The sequence below is a fragment of the Strix uralensis genome, chromosome 32, assembly GCF_047716275.1.
Source record: "Strix uralensis isolate ZFMK-TIS-50842 chromosome 32, bStrUra1, whole genome shotgun sequence".
NCBI classification, from domain to species: Eukaryota; Metazoa; Chordata; class Aves; order Strigiformes; family Strigidae; genus Strix; species Strix uralensis.
Window position 1 is genome coordinate 985,198 of NC_134003.1, and position 13,297 is coordinate 998,494.

General features: G+C 63.7%; 3 protein-coding genes across 3 annotated transcripts; all 3 read right to left on the minus strand.

The window, feature by feature from the left end:
* Positions 1-262: 262 nt before the first annotated feature.
* Positions 263-6,339, minus strand: LOC141936225 (ras-related protein Rab-11A-like). Its single transcript, XM_074853042.1, has 5 exons — positions 6,288-6,339; positions 2,455-2,650; positions 2,101-2,294; positions 1,935-2,015; positions 263-1,704 (listed from the first exon to the last, which is right to left on the minus strand). Exons 1-5 carry the CDS (start codon positions 6,325-6,327, stop codon positions 1,565-1,567), a joined length of 651 nt encoding a protein of 216 aa, XP_074709143.1. The 5' UTR covers positions 6,328-6,339; the 3' UTR covers positions 263-1,564.
* A 672-nt stretch (positions 6,340-7,011) lies between these two features.
* Positions 7,012-10,675, minus strand: RAB25 (RAB25, member RAS oncogene family). Its single transcript, XM_074853053.1, has 5 exons — positions 10,404-10,675; positions 9,169-9,364; positions 8,842-9,035; positions 8,600-8,680; positions 7,012-7,853 (listed from the first exon to the last, which is right to left on the minus strand). The coding sequence occupies exons 1-5, from the start codon at positions 10,441-10,443 to the stop codon at positions 7,723-7,725; spliced, it is 642 nt and encodes a 213-aa protein (XP_074709154.1). The 5' UTR covers positions 10,444-10,675; the 3' UTR covers positions 7,012-7,722.
* A 456-nt stretch (positions 10,676-11,131) lies between these two features.
* LAMTOR2 (late endosomal/lysosomal adaptor, MAPK and MTOR activator 2) lies at positions 11,132-12,993 on the minus strand. Its single transcript, XM_074853118.1, has 4 exons — positions 12,850-12,993; positions 11,836-11,998; positions 11,613-11,702; positions 11,132-11,338 (listed from the first exon to the last, which is right to left on the minus strand). Exons 1-4 carry the CDS (start codon positions 12,915-12,917, stop codon positions 11,282-11,284), a joined length of 378 nt encoding a protein of 125 aa, XP_074709219.1. The 5' UTR covers positions 12,918-12,993; the 3' UTR covers positions 11,132-11,281.
* Positions 12,994-13,297: the final 304 nt, after the last annotated feature.

Below are 13,297 nucleotides of genomic sequence, written 5' to 3' on the forward strand. Positions count from 1 at the left end.
CCACCCGGCGCAGCCATTTCTGTGCCCAGTTCACGTGCCCCCGACCTGCCCCTCTGAGCCTGAGTTTCAAGCTCTCCCCTCCAGCCTCCCCAGCAAGACCCCCCCTTGCCCGGGTCACACCTTCCTCCCCGCCTCTCCTCCTCTTCAGCTCTCACCCCCTTCATCGCTTGGGGATGCTGCCCCACGCCCAGGCGGGCAGAGGCGTGGGGCTGGAGCTGGCAGAGCTCCTGGCCTCAAGGAAGGACCCTGGCAGAGAGAGAAAGAGCCTCCAGCAGCAACTTTATTTGGGGATTTTGCCCAAATTCCTGTTTTATTGATAAATCACGCCTCAAGGCAAGACCCTGGCACAGATCCTGCAGGCGCAGCCAAGTGAGATGGGGTGACGGGGGGCAGCTATGGCAAGACAGAGACACCCCCCCCCAAAACCCCACTCTGTGACGGGGGACACACTCCCAGCACTGGGGTTGGTGGGGACAGGCTCTCCCAGGACGGCCACCGCAGTGCCTGTATCCCTCTTGACTGACACCTGCCAATCACCCCCTGACAGCGGCTGCTGGGCTCAGCCCAGTTTGTCCCAGCACCTTGAATGTCCACCCCGGGAGGTACCAGGCAGGGGAACGGGGCCACCATCACCCCATAAGTGCAGCAGATGCTCCATCTAGTGGCAGCCACGTCCCCAAGGCCGGGCCACGCTGTCACCAGCCCCCGGCCACGAGTGGCAAAACACCCGAGTGGGGCAGGTTCAAGGCGTGCGGGAGGCTCTGGGGTGCCCAGAGCCAAGGGGCCCACACAGGGAGGTGTGCGGAGGTGCCCACCCCCAGCAGCCCATCCCTGCCCTCACACTCACCCCACCAAAGGCCCGAGGACCCCCTGGTCCCCTCCTCGGGGCTCCCCCAAAAGGACGTACCCCCCCGGTCCCTGCTCCAGTCCCCCTGGGGCTGGGACAGCAGTGGAAGAGCTGCAGCTTTTCCCCCCTTGGACACCTCAAGGTGCTCACAGCAGGAAAACAGGATCCTTCCAGGCGTGAGGAGGGAGTCACCCCCCCGCACCCCACACTGGGGTGTCCCCCAGCTGCCCCCGCAGCACCCCAAGGCACACCCAGCCCTCAGGGTCGAAGGGGCAGGGCCAGGTGCACCCAGTGTCCCCTTCCCCACCCCCGCCCTGAAGGGCTGCACCCAGGGGTGCCGCAGAAATGTGGGTGCTAAACAAGGGAGTGACAGTGTCTGGGCTTGTTCAGTGCCACCCTGAGTCACCCCACGAGTCTGCCCGCAGGGCCAGAGCAAGCAGGGACACAAGGGAATGGCATGTCCCAAACCGCAAGGAGAGAGGGGAGAGACCCTGATCCTTTCCATCCTTTCCCCCCCCACCCTATTTCTTTAGGTCCTACATAAACACAGGGAGAGGGGCACCCGGGCAGCGTGACAGGACACAGCGGAGCAGCCCTGCAGAAGCAGCCACCGGCCCGCTCTGTGCTGGGGGGCTGCAGCGAGCAGAGGTAGAGGGTGAGAAACACGATGCCACCCTGCGCTGGGTGCTGGGGGGGGGGGGGGGGGGTGTTGGGGGCTCAGATATTCTGGCAACAGGGCGCCTGCCTGCCCTCCTGCTGCGTGGGCAGCACCCGGATGGGCTCGATGGTCGTGGTGGGGCCGAACTCTGACTCCGGCTGCCCGGTGATCTGCCTCTGCGACACGATGCGGTAGATCTCTGCCAGCACAGAAGGAAAAAAAAAAAAAAAAAAAGATTTTTGAAGTATATATTTCAGTGGGGGACCTGCCCCCTCCCAAAACACACAGCTCAAGGGGTGCAAATCTGCGCATCCAGGCGAGCAGGATCCCCCCCCCAGAATGTACAAGCAGGGTCCCCAGCAGCGTCCTGGGAGGACACGATGTCCAAAACCATCTCCATCCTCCCCCAGTTTCCTGGTTGCCCCTTACCCGAGAGGATGTTGTGGAAAGCCGTCTCCACGTTGGTGGAGTCCAGAGCAGACGTCTCAAGGAAGGACAACCCGTTCTTCTCTGCAAGAGATGGATGCAAGGTGGATGCCACGAGCTGCAGCCACCCTGGGATGGGACAGGACTGGGCAGGGTGGGGGGGAGATACCTGCAAAGCTCCTGGCCTCGTCGGTGGGCACAGCCCGCAGGTGCCGCAGGTCACTCTTGTTGCCCACCAGCATGATGACGATGTTGGCATCAGCGTGGTCCTGCAGCTCCTTCAGCCAGCGCTCGGCGTTCTCATACGTCAGGTACTTGGCGATGTCGTAGACGAGCAGAGCTCCCACCGCCCCCCGGTAGTACCTGGGGGACAGCGAGGGGACATGGTCACAGCAGGACCCTGGGTGAGGGACACGGTCAGTGTCAACGCTCAGTGGGAGGTTCACAGTTGGACTGGAGGATCTTCAAGGTCTTTTCCAACCAAGATGATTCTGTGACACGGGTGGGGAGTAAGAAAACTCACGCTGAGGTGATGGCCCGGTACCGCTCCTGCCCGGCCGTGTCCCAGATCTGAGCCTTCACCGTCTTGTTGTCCACCTGGATGCTCCTTGTGGCAAACTCCACCCCGATGGTGCTCTTGCTCTCCAGGTTGAACTCATTGCGGGTGAAGCGTGAGAGCAAGTTGCTCTTCCCCACCCCGGAGTCCCCGATGAGAACAACTGGGGGGCACAAGCACAGTGTCAGCGCCCCCCCCCCCCGGACATCCATTTGCATCCTGCAGTGCCAACCAGCCCGGCAGGGATGGGGGGATCCCCCCATCTGCCCCCACCCCAGACCCCACCTCCATTTCATCCAGGGAGAAGCTGCATCTGCAAAGCTGCGCTCGGGGAGCAGGACCAGCAGCACCACAACTACGTGTAAATACCCCTCAGGAAAATTCCTGCCATGGCCTGGAAGTGGTCGGGGGTTTCCTTCCCAGCACCAGAGAGGGAAGGTGCCACACACACCGAAGTACAGAAAACGGGCAGAAAACCAGAGCCAGGACCTGCGCCAGGCCAGAGAGGCCAAGCAGAACGGGGTCTCCTATGTCCAGCCCAAGCTCCAACCCCCAGGGCACACAAGAGGACTTAAAGGCATGGTCTGAAAGGAAGCATCCTCCTCCTCCTCCTCTGCTGCTACTGGTCCAGTCCATGACCCAGGAAGTCCCTGGGTGTGGGTTAGTTCAGTGCATTTTCTGCCTGTCCCAGATCTGGCTGGTTGCTGTGAAACCTGGTGCAACAGGCTCTGGGAAGGCTTTATCACACAGCTCCCCTATCAAGTTTGTTGAGTTTATGACGCAACAGGTTTTGATTTTTTTTTTTTTTTTTTTTAAATTCCCCCACTGCCGGTTCTGTCCCTTCTCCAGGTGCACTCAAAGGCAGCCCGCTTCCCTTCACCACCCCACTCAGGGCACCAAGCCTGGGGGACCCTTCTCCCCACCGAGATCAGACAACAGCAGGGCTGAGACCACAACCATCCAGTGACCACACCAGGGAGAACACCGGGGCAGCCACACCAGCAAGGGACCCCTGGGTACCTCACGCTCATCACCGGGGCTGCAGAGCAGGCTGAAGGATTTACCTGGCTTTCACAGCAAGACACATCTATGCTCATTCCAGGCCCAGCAGCCACCACCCTCCAAGGATGTTGCTCCACGTCCTGGATAACCCCTTCCCCACCAGCTCCAGCTCACGGGGACTTGACTCCCTTGCACGGGCTGGGGTGTAAAGCCTCCAACAACGTAGCCAGCCCCTTGCCAAAACCCTCATCGCAGGGCAGCCAGCAAACAGCTCCATGAAGCCCAGCAGCGTCGCTGCGATCACCGAGGGCAGCTGGATGGCACCGGAGCCTCGCTGGCCATCGCCGTGTCGGGGTGGCCGGGGTCAGAGGGAAGGGTGGCTCCCCCATGCAGCGCTGAAGGCTGCTACGTGGAGGCCCGGGATGACCACAACAGCCTGTGCTCCCCTGGACAAACCCGTAGAAAAACACAGGCCAGTGATGAGCCAGGTTCGTTAACGCTTACTGAGCTTCACCGCTTTCATCGGGGCTTGGTGTTTAATCAACGGGAAGTTGCTACTTCCCCTGGCTCAACCGCCGCATCCCCGATCCTGGCCGTGCCGGGCTCCTGCTGCTCTGGCCCCACACGACCCCGTGGCCCGGGGACGGGAGGGCGACACAGCTGATGCCTGCAAGAGCCCTGGCTGCCAGGGGACAGCACTAAGTAGCCAGGGGAAACTGAGGCACAAGCAAGTCATGCTGCATCACCCTTGCAGCCAGCAAAAAAATTATTGGTATGGGAAAGCCATAGGAAACGAGGCTGGGGGAGGGAGGAAGGAGCAGAGCCAGCCCATGCCCAGCTCACGCTGGGCTTGCAGAGCCCCCCATGGCCACGGCCACGCTCCTCGCGCCACGCTGGGGGTGCGGGGAGGGGGTGGATGGGGCAGGGATCCAGCAGCCTTGCGGCACCTTGGTGCAGAGGAGGGGTGTGCTCAGCCCCATCCCCCTGAGCTTGAAGGGGAAGAGGGACTCGAGCAGCGTCCCCCACCCCCCGCACAACAGCACTGACACGCTCAGTCCTTCTGGCTCCGAACACGCGGCCTGAGCTGTTTAAAGCAGAGAGCGCGTGTCCTGTGGGCGCTGGTGAAACATCCTGGACACATCACATCCCAGCCCAGAGGTGGGGATGGAAACAGCCTGGAGCTCTGCTCGGAGCCCCGAGGAAGGGGCCAAGGAGCAGCCATGCCCAGGGCCACCTCTCACCTGTCCCGAGCCCCTCCAGCAGCATCAAGGGCCTTCCCGTGAGCACAGCTACAATTAGCATTGTGCTTTGCAACAGGAGAAGGCAGCTGGTGCTCCCATCTCAGTGGAAATCAGGATCACGAGCGGTGACCATCTCCCATTTCTCAGGGGGAGAAGCTGGTCTCGGCAAAGCCATCTGACCCCAGAGAGTGCGGGCCCAGCTCTGTGCCCCTAAACATCAACTTTGCTCCTACTTCAGGAGGGATGAGCAGACCTTGCGTTCAAAACTGAGTTCTCTTATTTTTTTTTTTTTTTTTAAGGACTTCAGAGATCACCACGGCACTGAGGAGGGGAATGCAGAGCCCAGTGCCGGGCTGCTCGCAGATCCTGGAGGATCGCAGGGAAGGGATGGGCACCACAGGAGGACAACACACTGGGGCCACCTCGGAGCCGTGCTGCTGGCCCAACGCCGGGTGAGAAGCAAAGCACAGACTAGCCGGAGGAGCTCCTGCCCCGGCACCTCGCTCGGAGGCACGACCCAGCTCCAGCTGCATCAGAGTTTCCCCCTCACCAGGTCCCAGAATAACTCCAGAGAGGAGGATTTTCCTGGGCAGGGGCCAGGGGAGGCGTGCAAGGAGCTGGGGGCTACCGGTGGCTGGAATTACTCTGGGCCTTTCAGGCAGGGCTGCTCAGGGAGGCTGACTCACGGCCAGCCGTCGGGTGATCTCACTCCTCAGCTTTTATTGCTCGGGAGGTCGTGACGTTGCCGAGCTGTCCCCTCACTTCCCCCGTCACCCGCTCCAGCCACAGCACAGCGGCCAGGGTGAGGGGAGAGCTGCTAAAGGCAGGGGAATTTGGGGTGCGGAGGGGATGGTGGCTCGGATGGGAATGTTCCATGGGGGTGCCGGGCCCCTACAGCCAGGAAAACCAACGTTGTGCCTCCAAGTGCCCAGCCCCGTCCCCCTTCGCACACCGGAGAGGTCACACCGTCACCAGCACCAGGAAGGACAACCCTGGAGCCCTGGATCCTTTCCCTGAACCGCAGCCGGGCGACCAGCACAGCTTTTCCTCTTGGGGTTGCTCGCTCAGCCCCCAGAACCGCTCCTCCCCACCCAGCGAGAGCACCCAAACCCGCTCGGAGGGGCTCAGGGGCCGGCACAGCACCCGCAGTGCCACGCAGACCAGCTTTCCCCCCCGCCCCTGTCTCCCCTGGATGCTGCGCCCAGGTGAGGGCTCCAGACTCTTCCCATAGCAGTAACGAGCTGCTTTAATTAGCACTAGGGCCACAAACAGCCACAGACCAGCTCCATGCAACCCCCCCAAAACCACAGCAGCATTTCAGCCTCCACCCTGACGCCTCAGCACCACCAACACCCACCAGCCCTCTGCCCAGCACAGGGGAGCACCCCAACAAGCCCCCACCCCCCCAGCACTGGGAGCTGGGTGTTATATCCCAGTACAAGCCAAAGCCCCGGCTCCCAGCTCCATCCGGGGGGTGCTGCACCACCCACAGCAGGCTGAGGCTGAGGCTGAGCACAGCTCATTGCAGGCACAGCCCGAGCAGCACAGGCGACCCACCTTTGAAGAGATAGTCATACTCATCGTCCTTGCCCCGCATCTCGCCCAGCACCACAGCCCCACTCCCACTGGGCTAACTGGGATTTCCGGGCCTTATCCAGCCCTGGCAGGGGCTGTCCCCTGCACACTCATTGGTGACCACAGCCCTTCCTCCTCTGCACCCATTGGTGGCCGGGGCTGTCTGTCACCACCCAGGTCTGCTCACCTGGGCCAGGTAAGGGGGGGCAGGTATGTGGCTGCTCCCATGGGCGAGGGCTCTGCGCCCTGCTCAGCACCACCGAGCCCTGGGCTGCTCCGCATCGGGGCGGGGGGGATCCTCATCCAAAGCGCTGCATGGCAGCAGGGAAAGGCCACCACCACTGCGTGCACGTGTGCCACCGGTGGGGACAGTCGTGGCCCTGCAGAGCCACAGACACGTCTTGCGTGGTGCAAAGTCCAAGCGAGTGCCCAGAACTAGAGGAAAACACGGAGAATCCAGAGGGAATTCTCTCATTTCAGAGGGGTTTCAGATAACTGGCTGAGGCCAAGTCATGGTTTGGGTAAACTGATAAACCGCCACCCATCCCCTCTAAACCATCGAGGGTGTGGGGATGTGACCAGGAAAGGGGGTGCAGGGGGGACTGGGGCTTCTGGCTGGGCTGCTTGGGTGGCCACGAGCTCCAGAGCATGTCGTGGAGGTGGGGACCAGGGGATGGGACCACAAACACGCAGGAATTCCAGCTCAGCAAACCTGCATTTCAAGTCCTTTAATGATTGCGTCACCGTTGTGCTGGACACGGAGCTGCCACCGGGCCCCTCGGCACCGGGCTCTGCACCCAAGCCCCGTGCAGACAGGTGGGACCCTCGCTGGGTCCTGCCGTCACGCTTGTCCCACGCCTGGGATGGGGACAGAGGTGTGCCAAGCGCTGCCACTTTGCTCCTTAGGGCTTGGGACGACCCCAGAGCAGTCCCCAGTGGGGACGGAGGCCTGTGGGGACAGCCACATCCCCAGCACATGGCACAGGGTGGCTCCACAGGAGCCACCTCAGGGCCAGACACAACCGGAGAGGGTCCCATCGTTGGCACCATCCTGGCCAGAACCTCCTGGCTCCTTCCCCAGCGTCGAGGGGATCTCAGTCCTCTGCACCGTGGGGCTGGAGGGGCTGGGAGGTCCGTGCGTGACAGTGGTGATGCTAATCAGGGCCTGGCATAAACGAAGCAGACAGAGAAGAGCTCCCAGCACCGGTGCTTCTCACTGTTTATGGCAGAATTTGGCCACTGTCCGGGCTGCTGGTCCCCACTGCACCAGGACGGGGGTGGCACCGCAGGCTGGGTGACACCAGCCTGTGCCGGTGGCCAGATGAATCTGCGAGGAGGCAGAGCCAGCTCCGTGCCACTGGCGAGTCCCGGGGCTGTGGGGAGGTTCCCCGGGGGCTTCCCGGGGTGCCGGGCTGGCTCAGAGGGCCACGCAGCATGGGCGCTTCTCCGTCTGTGCCAGGGTCGTGCTCTCGGGGCTCTCGCTGGCCAGCGACACCGTGTTGCCTTGGCTGCTCCTCTGCTTCTGCTTCTGCACTTTGTGGAAGATTTCTGCAAAACAAGAGGTGCCGGCGGGGTCTTTGTGTCAGCCAAGGGCCCCCTGGGGAAGCAGGGACAGCTTTGAGCCTGCAGCCCCCATTGCTCGCGCTCCAGCCCCCCCTCGGCACGTCGGCGGCTCTCTTTACGCAGCGGAGGGGGAGAATTGGGGGGTGACAAGGGAGCAGCTCCCCCACATTGCATCCCTGCGGTGCCTGGAGAACACCCTGCGCTTAGGCAATTTCCTCTTGCCCAACCTGGGATTAGTGCTTCGCCCCGTGTCGGGGCTGGCAGCGTGCTGGGCCGGGCTGGCTTGGCATGGCACGGCACGGCACGGCACCGCACACCTCGCTGCATTCCTGCCCCGACGCTGCCAGCTGCCACTCCTGGAGAGGTGCTCCTGGCCGAGCATCACCCCTCTCCCCGAGGTCCCCCCAGGTCCTTGCAGCCGGTTCAGCAGGGTGCTGGAGACGTTGAGTCAGGAGCTCAGGACAACAGGAAGGGGGACCTGGGATTATAGGGGGAGAAGGAGCCCCCAGGGCTTTGGGGATGCCCAAGGGCCGTGACAACAATGTCATGGGGTGCAGAGAGCGAAACGCCCAGCACAAAAGGCCGGAAACCAAACCAGCCAGAAAGACGACACCGAAACCAGCCCCAAAGAGCTCACATGGAGCTCACGCGCTGCGTCTCTGCCCAGCCCTGCGTCCCCGGTGAGGGACCCTGCGATGCGCCGGTGCCCAGGACCCCACTGGTGCATGTACCCTTCAGGATGGTCTCGAACGCCTGCTCGACGTTGGTGGAGTCCAGCGCCGAGGTCTCGACAAACAACAGCCCGTTGTTGTCTGCAACGAGAGGAGTCCCCCAAGATGACACAGACCCCGGCGAGGGCACGGCTCCGTTCTGGAGCCCCTTTAGAGACGTTCGGGTGCCCGCGTTGGGGCGGGTCCCTGCTCTCAGGGAGGTTCCCAAGCCCCCACCCCCGTGGCAGGGTGCCAGCCTGTACCTGCAAACATTTTCGCCTCCTCCATGGGCACCTCCCGAGCCTGCGCGAGGTCGGTTTTGTTCCCCACCAGCATGACGACGATGCTGGCCTCAGCGTGGTCGTACAGCTCCTTCAGCCAGCGGTCCACCACATCGTACGTCTGGTGCTTGGTGATGTCAAAGACAACCAGGGCACCCACAGCCCCCCGGTAATACCTACGGGAGAACCTCACCATCACCCCACACTCCAGACACCCCCCACCCTCAGTATCCTCACCCGTGGGGCTCAACAAGGGCGTCACCACCCCGGTACCAGGAGGAGCCCTGATTTTGGGCATCCCAGCCTTACGCAGAGGTGATGGCGCGGTACCGCTCCAGCCCGGCCGTGTCCCAGATCTGAGCCTTCACCACGGCGTCTCCCACCAGGATGGTGCGGGTGGAGAACTCCACGCCGATGGTGGTGCGACTGTCGTGGTTGAACTCATTGCGGGTGAAGCGGGACAGCAGGTTGGTTTTGCCCACCCCGGATTCCCCGATCAGGACGACTGCGGAAAGAAGGGAGAAAACCCCGTGGAGCTGTCGAGGAAGGGAGAGAGCTGCTCCAAGACACTTCACAGGAATTCAGATAACTCTTTCTGACCCGAGCCAGACCAGCCAGCAGCTCACTGCCTTGGCAGCGTTGGCAGCCGGGCCGCCCCAGCTGCTGGCATGGGGTGCAGGGGCATCCCCCGTCGCCTGACGACCCCAGACCTGGGCACAGAGTTACACAGAGGTGTAACACCCGGCGTGGTCACTCCTTCAGCAAACGGGGCTCCTGTTCCTGCGTCACCAGCTCGCAGCCCCTCCAGCGCGGCCGAGCCCCCTTGGCTGAGCCCACCCCTGTCTGTTGGTGTGGCCCCAAGTGCTGTTCAGGGGGGTCACAGCTACCAGGCTCTGGGCAGCAGGAGCAGGGCAAGCCCTGGGTCACCCCATTGTGGTGGGGACCCAGCACTGGCAGCACCCCGGAGCCTGCCCACCTCCTCGCTGAGGTCCAACGGGGTCCGGCCGGTAGCACCCGGCAGAGACGCAGGACGCTGGGACCCTGTGCCCATGGAACTCAAGCCGGTGTCCCCGTTCCTCCAGCCCAGGTTTGACCCCCGCGTCCTCTGTGTGTGCCACCACCCAGGTCACCGCAGCAGAAGGACTTTTAAATGCCACTCTCGGGGGTTAATGGGCTCATGCGGGGTTTAGATCTCACACACTCAGCCCCAGCGTCTCAACACCCCACCCCCCTACGCTGGCAGTTCGCCTGGTGTCCCACGTGAGCTGCCATGGGGTGGACACGGGTCACCCTGTGCCTCCCTGGACCCCCATTCGCCAGCCCTGACTTCGCTGCCACCAGCCGGGGACGTGGCCGAGGCTGGTGCTCCCCGACCCCCCGCAGCTCCCAGCGCACACCAGAGCTGCAGGGATGTCAGCAACATCCTGGTTTGGGACACGGCAGCCCTGGGGGGGGGGACAACACCCCAATTCCCTCCCCGCAGCCCCTGGCCTCCTGCTCCACCCCTTTTGGGGAGGGGGGTTCACACCGAGCCCAGGACTCACCCTTGAAGACAAAGTTATAATCCTCCTCGGCGCTGCCCATGTCACCCCGCTGCCACCCGCCCTCGCTGCCGCCGCCGCTTGGTTTCCTCCTTCCCGCTGCAAAGCCTCGAGCAGAGGGTGCAGGGCGGGCCGGGCTCCCAGAGGCGCCGAGGGAGGGGATGGAAGGGACAAAGTTTCCTCTCTGCTGGGGAGCGAGCGGGAAGCGAGCGGAGTCTGGGGGAGCGAGCGGGGTCTGGGGGAGCGACGGCAAGGCCGGCCGGGTTGGCGGCGGAGCGCGGCCGGTTGACTCAAGGGGTGGGACTGGGTGTCGCAGCGCAGGTTGGGCAGGTAGTGTCACCCCTGGGACCGTCACGGGGTGGCCGGAGGAGGAGCCGGGGCCCGATCCTGGCTGCTGAGGCCAGCGCAGGCGTGGGGCAGGCCAGGGCGCCGTGGGCAGCCGGGCCAGCAGCTGAGCCCCCAGCTCAGCCCAGCACCAACCGCCTGCGAGCGCGTTTCCTCGCCTCTGCTGCCATCGTGTGAAAGCCGGGGAAACTGGGGGAGGGAAGGAGCACGCGCCCAGCCCCGCTACCCAGCGCAGGGGTGCAGGGGGGGCTCAGCTCCCCCTTGACACAAGCCCCTCACAGCCCCTGGGGTGACGACCCATCGCAGAGCTACGGGCACCCCCAGCCCGGCCCGGCATGTGTTCCCCCCCCAGCTCCTCCTTTTATTCGCAAGAGACACAAAAAGACACAAGCATCAAACACACTTTTATTCCCCCCCTGTTTTTTTCCTCCCCCCACCTTATTTTTTAAGCAGGCCCAAGCTCCGGGATGCCCGCGGGGCTGCTCACACCCCCCCCCCACGCCGGTGACGGCCTTTGCACGGTGGCACCTCCGAGCTCAGGATGCGGCCACTTGCGTGAGCGGCTCCTCCAGGTACTGGACCAGCGCCTGCGCCTGCGAGCGGAGAGCGGCGTGAGCGCTACCGAGGCGGATTTTGCACCGCCCGCGTGCTTATTTTAATTTACGTGGCATTTTAGAGCCTTAAAAAGGTGTGGTGTGGCACCTGGGCTGGCACCGGGGACACAGGAGCTTCTGCAAGGAGGAAAGAGGCGTCCCGGGCACAGCAGCTTCCTCCACCGCTCCCACCCTCATCCTCAACAGCCCCTTCCCGTCCCACAGCGGGGACGCAGCCCTGCGGCCCCCTCGTCATCCCCCCCCCCAGCATTACCTTGGCCTTCAGCATCCCGAATCCAACCGTCTCCTTCGCGTACATGCAGAGCAGCAGGTTTGCCACCCGCGTGATGGCCACTCGCCCCTCCTGCCCAGGGAGAAACAGCACCCATCGCACCCGCGGCTTGGCAGGGACCGCTGGCAGGGTCCCGGGGGACCCCCAGAGCCACGGCAGTGCCTGGGTCCCTGGGGAGGGGAGGGCAGCCCCCAGCCCCACGTACCATGCAGTCCATGAGGATGAATTTGAGGTTGTCCTCATTGAACGCCTGGTGCCCGTTCTTGTCGTAGGCCACCCAGATGTTGCTGGCGATGGCCGCGGTGACCCTGGCATCAGTGTCCCCGTAGCCCGAGTAGGCGAGCAAAGACCCCTCGTTGTTCAGCAGCCTGGAAATAACATTGGGGGGGGGGGGGGAAACTGGTGCCTCTAAACCCATAAAACCCCACTGCAGTGCCAGAGCAAACCCCCCCCAGCGCTGCTCCCAGGACACCCCAGTTTTACCGGGGATTTTGGCAGGGGATGGGGGGGGCTTCAAAGCCGGGATGCTCTGGGGTGGCCCCAGTCGCGAGCGGGGCAGCGCGGGTCTGGGCACCGGGCTGGTGGGCACCGTGCACATCCCCGGCACAGCCCCAGCACCCTCCATGCCCCTTGCAGGGTCCTTCACCCCCCTGGGGGGGACATTTCATAGAATCCCAGAATCCTCTTGGTTGGAAAAGCCCTTGAAGCTCCTCCAGCCCCACCATGAACCTCACCCTGACCGTTCCCAACTCCACCAGATCCCTCAGCGCTGGCTCAACCCGACTCTTCAACCCCTCCAGGGATGGGGACTCCCCCCCTGCCCTGGGCAGCCCATTCCAACGCCCAACAGCCCCTTCTGCAAAGAAATCCTTCCTAAGAGCCAGTCTGACCCTGCCCTGGCGGAGCTTGAGGCCATTCCCTCTTGGCCTGCCGCTGGCTCCTTGGCTCAAGAGACTCCTCCCCCCTCTCTGCACCCTCCTTTCAGGGAGTTGCAGAGGGCCAGGAGGTCTCCCCTCAGCCTCCTCTTCTCCACACTAAACCCCCCCAGGTCCCTCAGCCGCTCCTCCATTTTTTTTTTTTTTTAATTTTTAAAATTTTAAACCTTGGAGGACTGGGGGAAGAAAGCATCTCCTCTCCGCAGGAGAAGCGTTACCAGCTGCCCTGCAGCCCCCAGCACAGGGGTGGGGGCACCCCCCCTCGCCCCCCAGCCCCTACTCACAGGGTGCTCTGGACCCCGCCGGTGTTGGCCTGGCTCAGCACCTGCGTCAGGGCCTTGGGGCGCAGCATGGCCGCGCCGCCCCGCTCCGGCCCTGCGATGGCGGGGGAGGACGGAGCAGGCCTCGGCCGTCAGCGGGGCCATGCTCGGCCCGGAGCACGCTGGGACTTGTAGTCCCCGGCCCACGGTGGCCATGAGCCCTGCTGCGGGTGGCCCTGCCTCAGCGGCACCCAGCTCAGGGCGCAGCGGGGTGCAGCCGCCCAGGGGTGCGGGGTGAAGGGTGCTGGGAGCGGCCGGACACCCCCAAACGCCGCCCCGAGCGCTGCTGGTGGCACCGGGTGCTCCCGGGTCTGGATGAGCCCCGGCGAAAGAGCCGCGGCAGGGCGGGGGGGGCTAATGAGGGGGTGCAGGGTGGGTCCAGTTAATGAGGGGGTGCAGGATGGATCCAGTT

Excerpts from the sequence above, each read along its gene's own strand:
- LOC141936225 (XM_074853042.1), bottom strand. The coding sequence starts at position 6,327 with ATGCGGGGCAAGGACGATGAGTATGACTATCTCTTCAAAG. Across the intron at positions 2,016-2,100 it reads CGAGGCCAGGAGCTTTGCAG|AGAAGAACGGGTTGTCCTTC; the intron begins GTATCTCCCCCC and ends CATCTCTTGCAG. Across the intron at positions 1,705-1,934 it reads TTTCCACAACATCCTCTCGG|AGATCTACCGCATCGTGTCG; the intron begins GTAAGGGGCAAC and ends CTGTGCTGGCAG.
- RAB25 (XM_074853053.1), bottom strand. The coding sequence starts at position 10,443 with ATGGGCAGCGCCGAGGAGGATTATAACTTTGTCTTCAAGG. Across the intron at positions 9,365-10,403 it reads TTATAACTTTGTCTTCAAGG|TCGTCCTGATCGGGGAATCC; the intron begins GTGAGTCCTGGG and ends TTCTTTCCGCAG. Across the intron at positions 9,036-9,168 it reads TACCGCGCCATCACCTCTGC|GTATTACCGGGGGGCTGTGG; the intron begins GTAAGGCTGGGA and ends GTTCTCCCGTAG.
- LAMTOR2 (XM_074853118.1), bottom strand. The coding sequence starts at position 12,917 with ATGCTGCGCCCCAAGGCCCTGACGCAGGTGCTGAGCCAGGCCAACACC. Across the intron at positions 11,703-11,835 it reads TCATCCTCATGGACTGCATG|GAGGGGCGAGTGGCCATCAC; the intron begins GTACGTGGGGCT and ends CTCCCTGGGCAG. Across the intron at positions 11,339-11,612 it reads TCGGGATGCTGAAGGCCAAG|GCGCAGGCGCTGGTCCAGTA; the intron begins GTAATGCTGGGG and ends CTCCGCTCGCAG.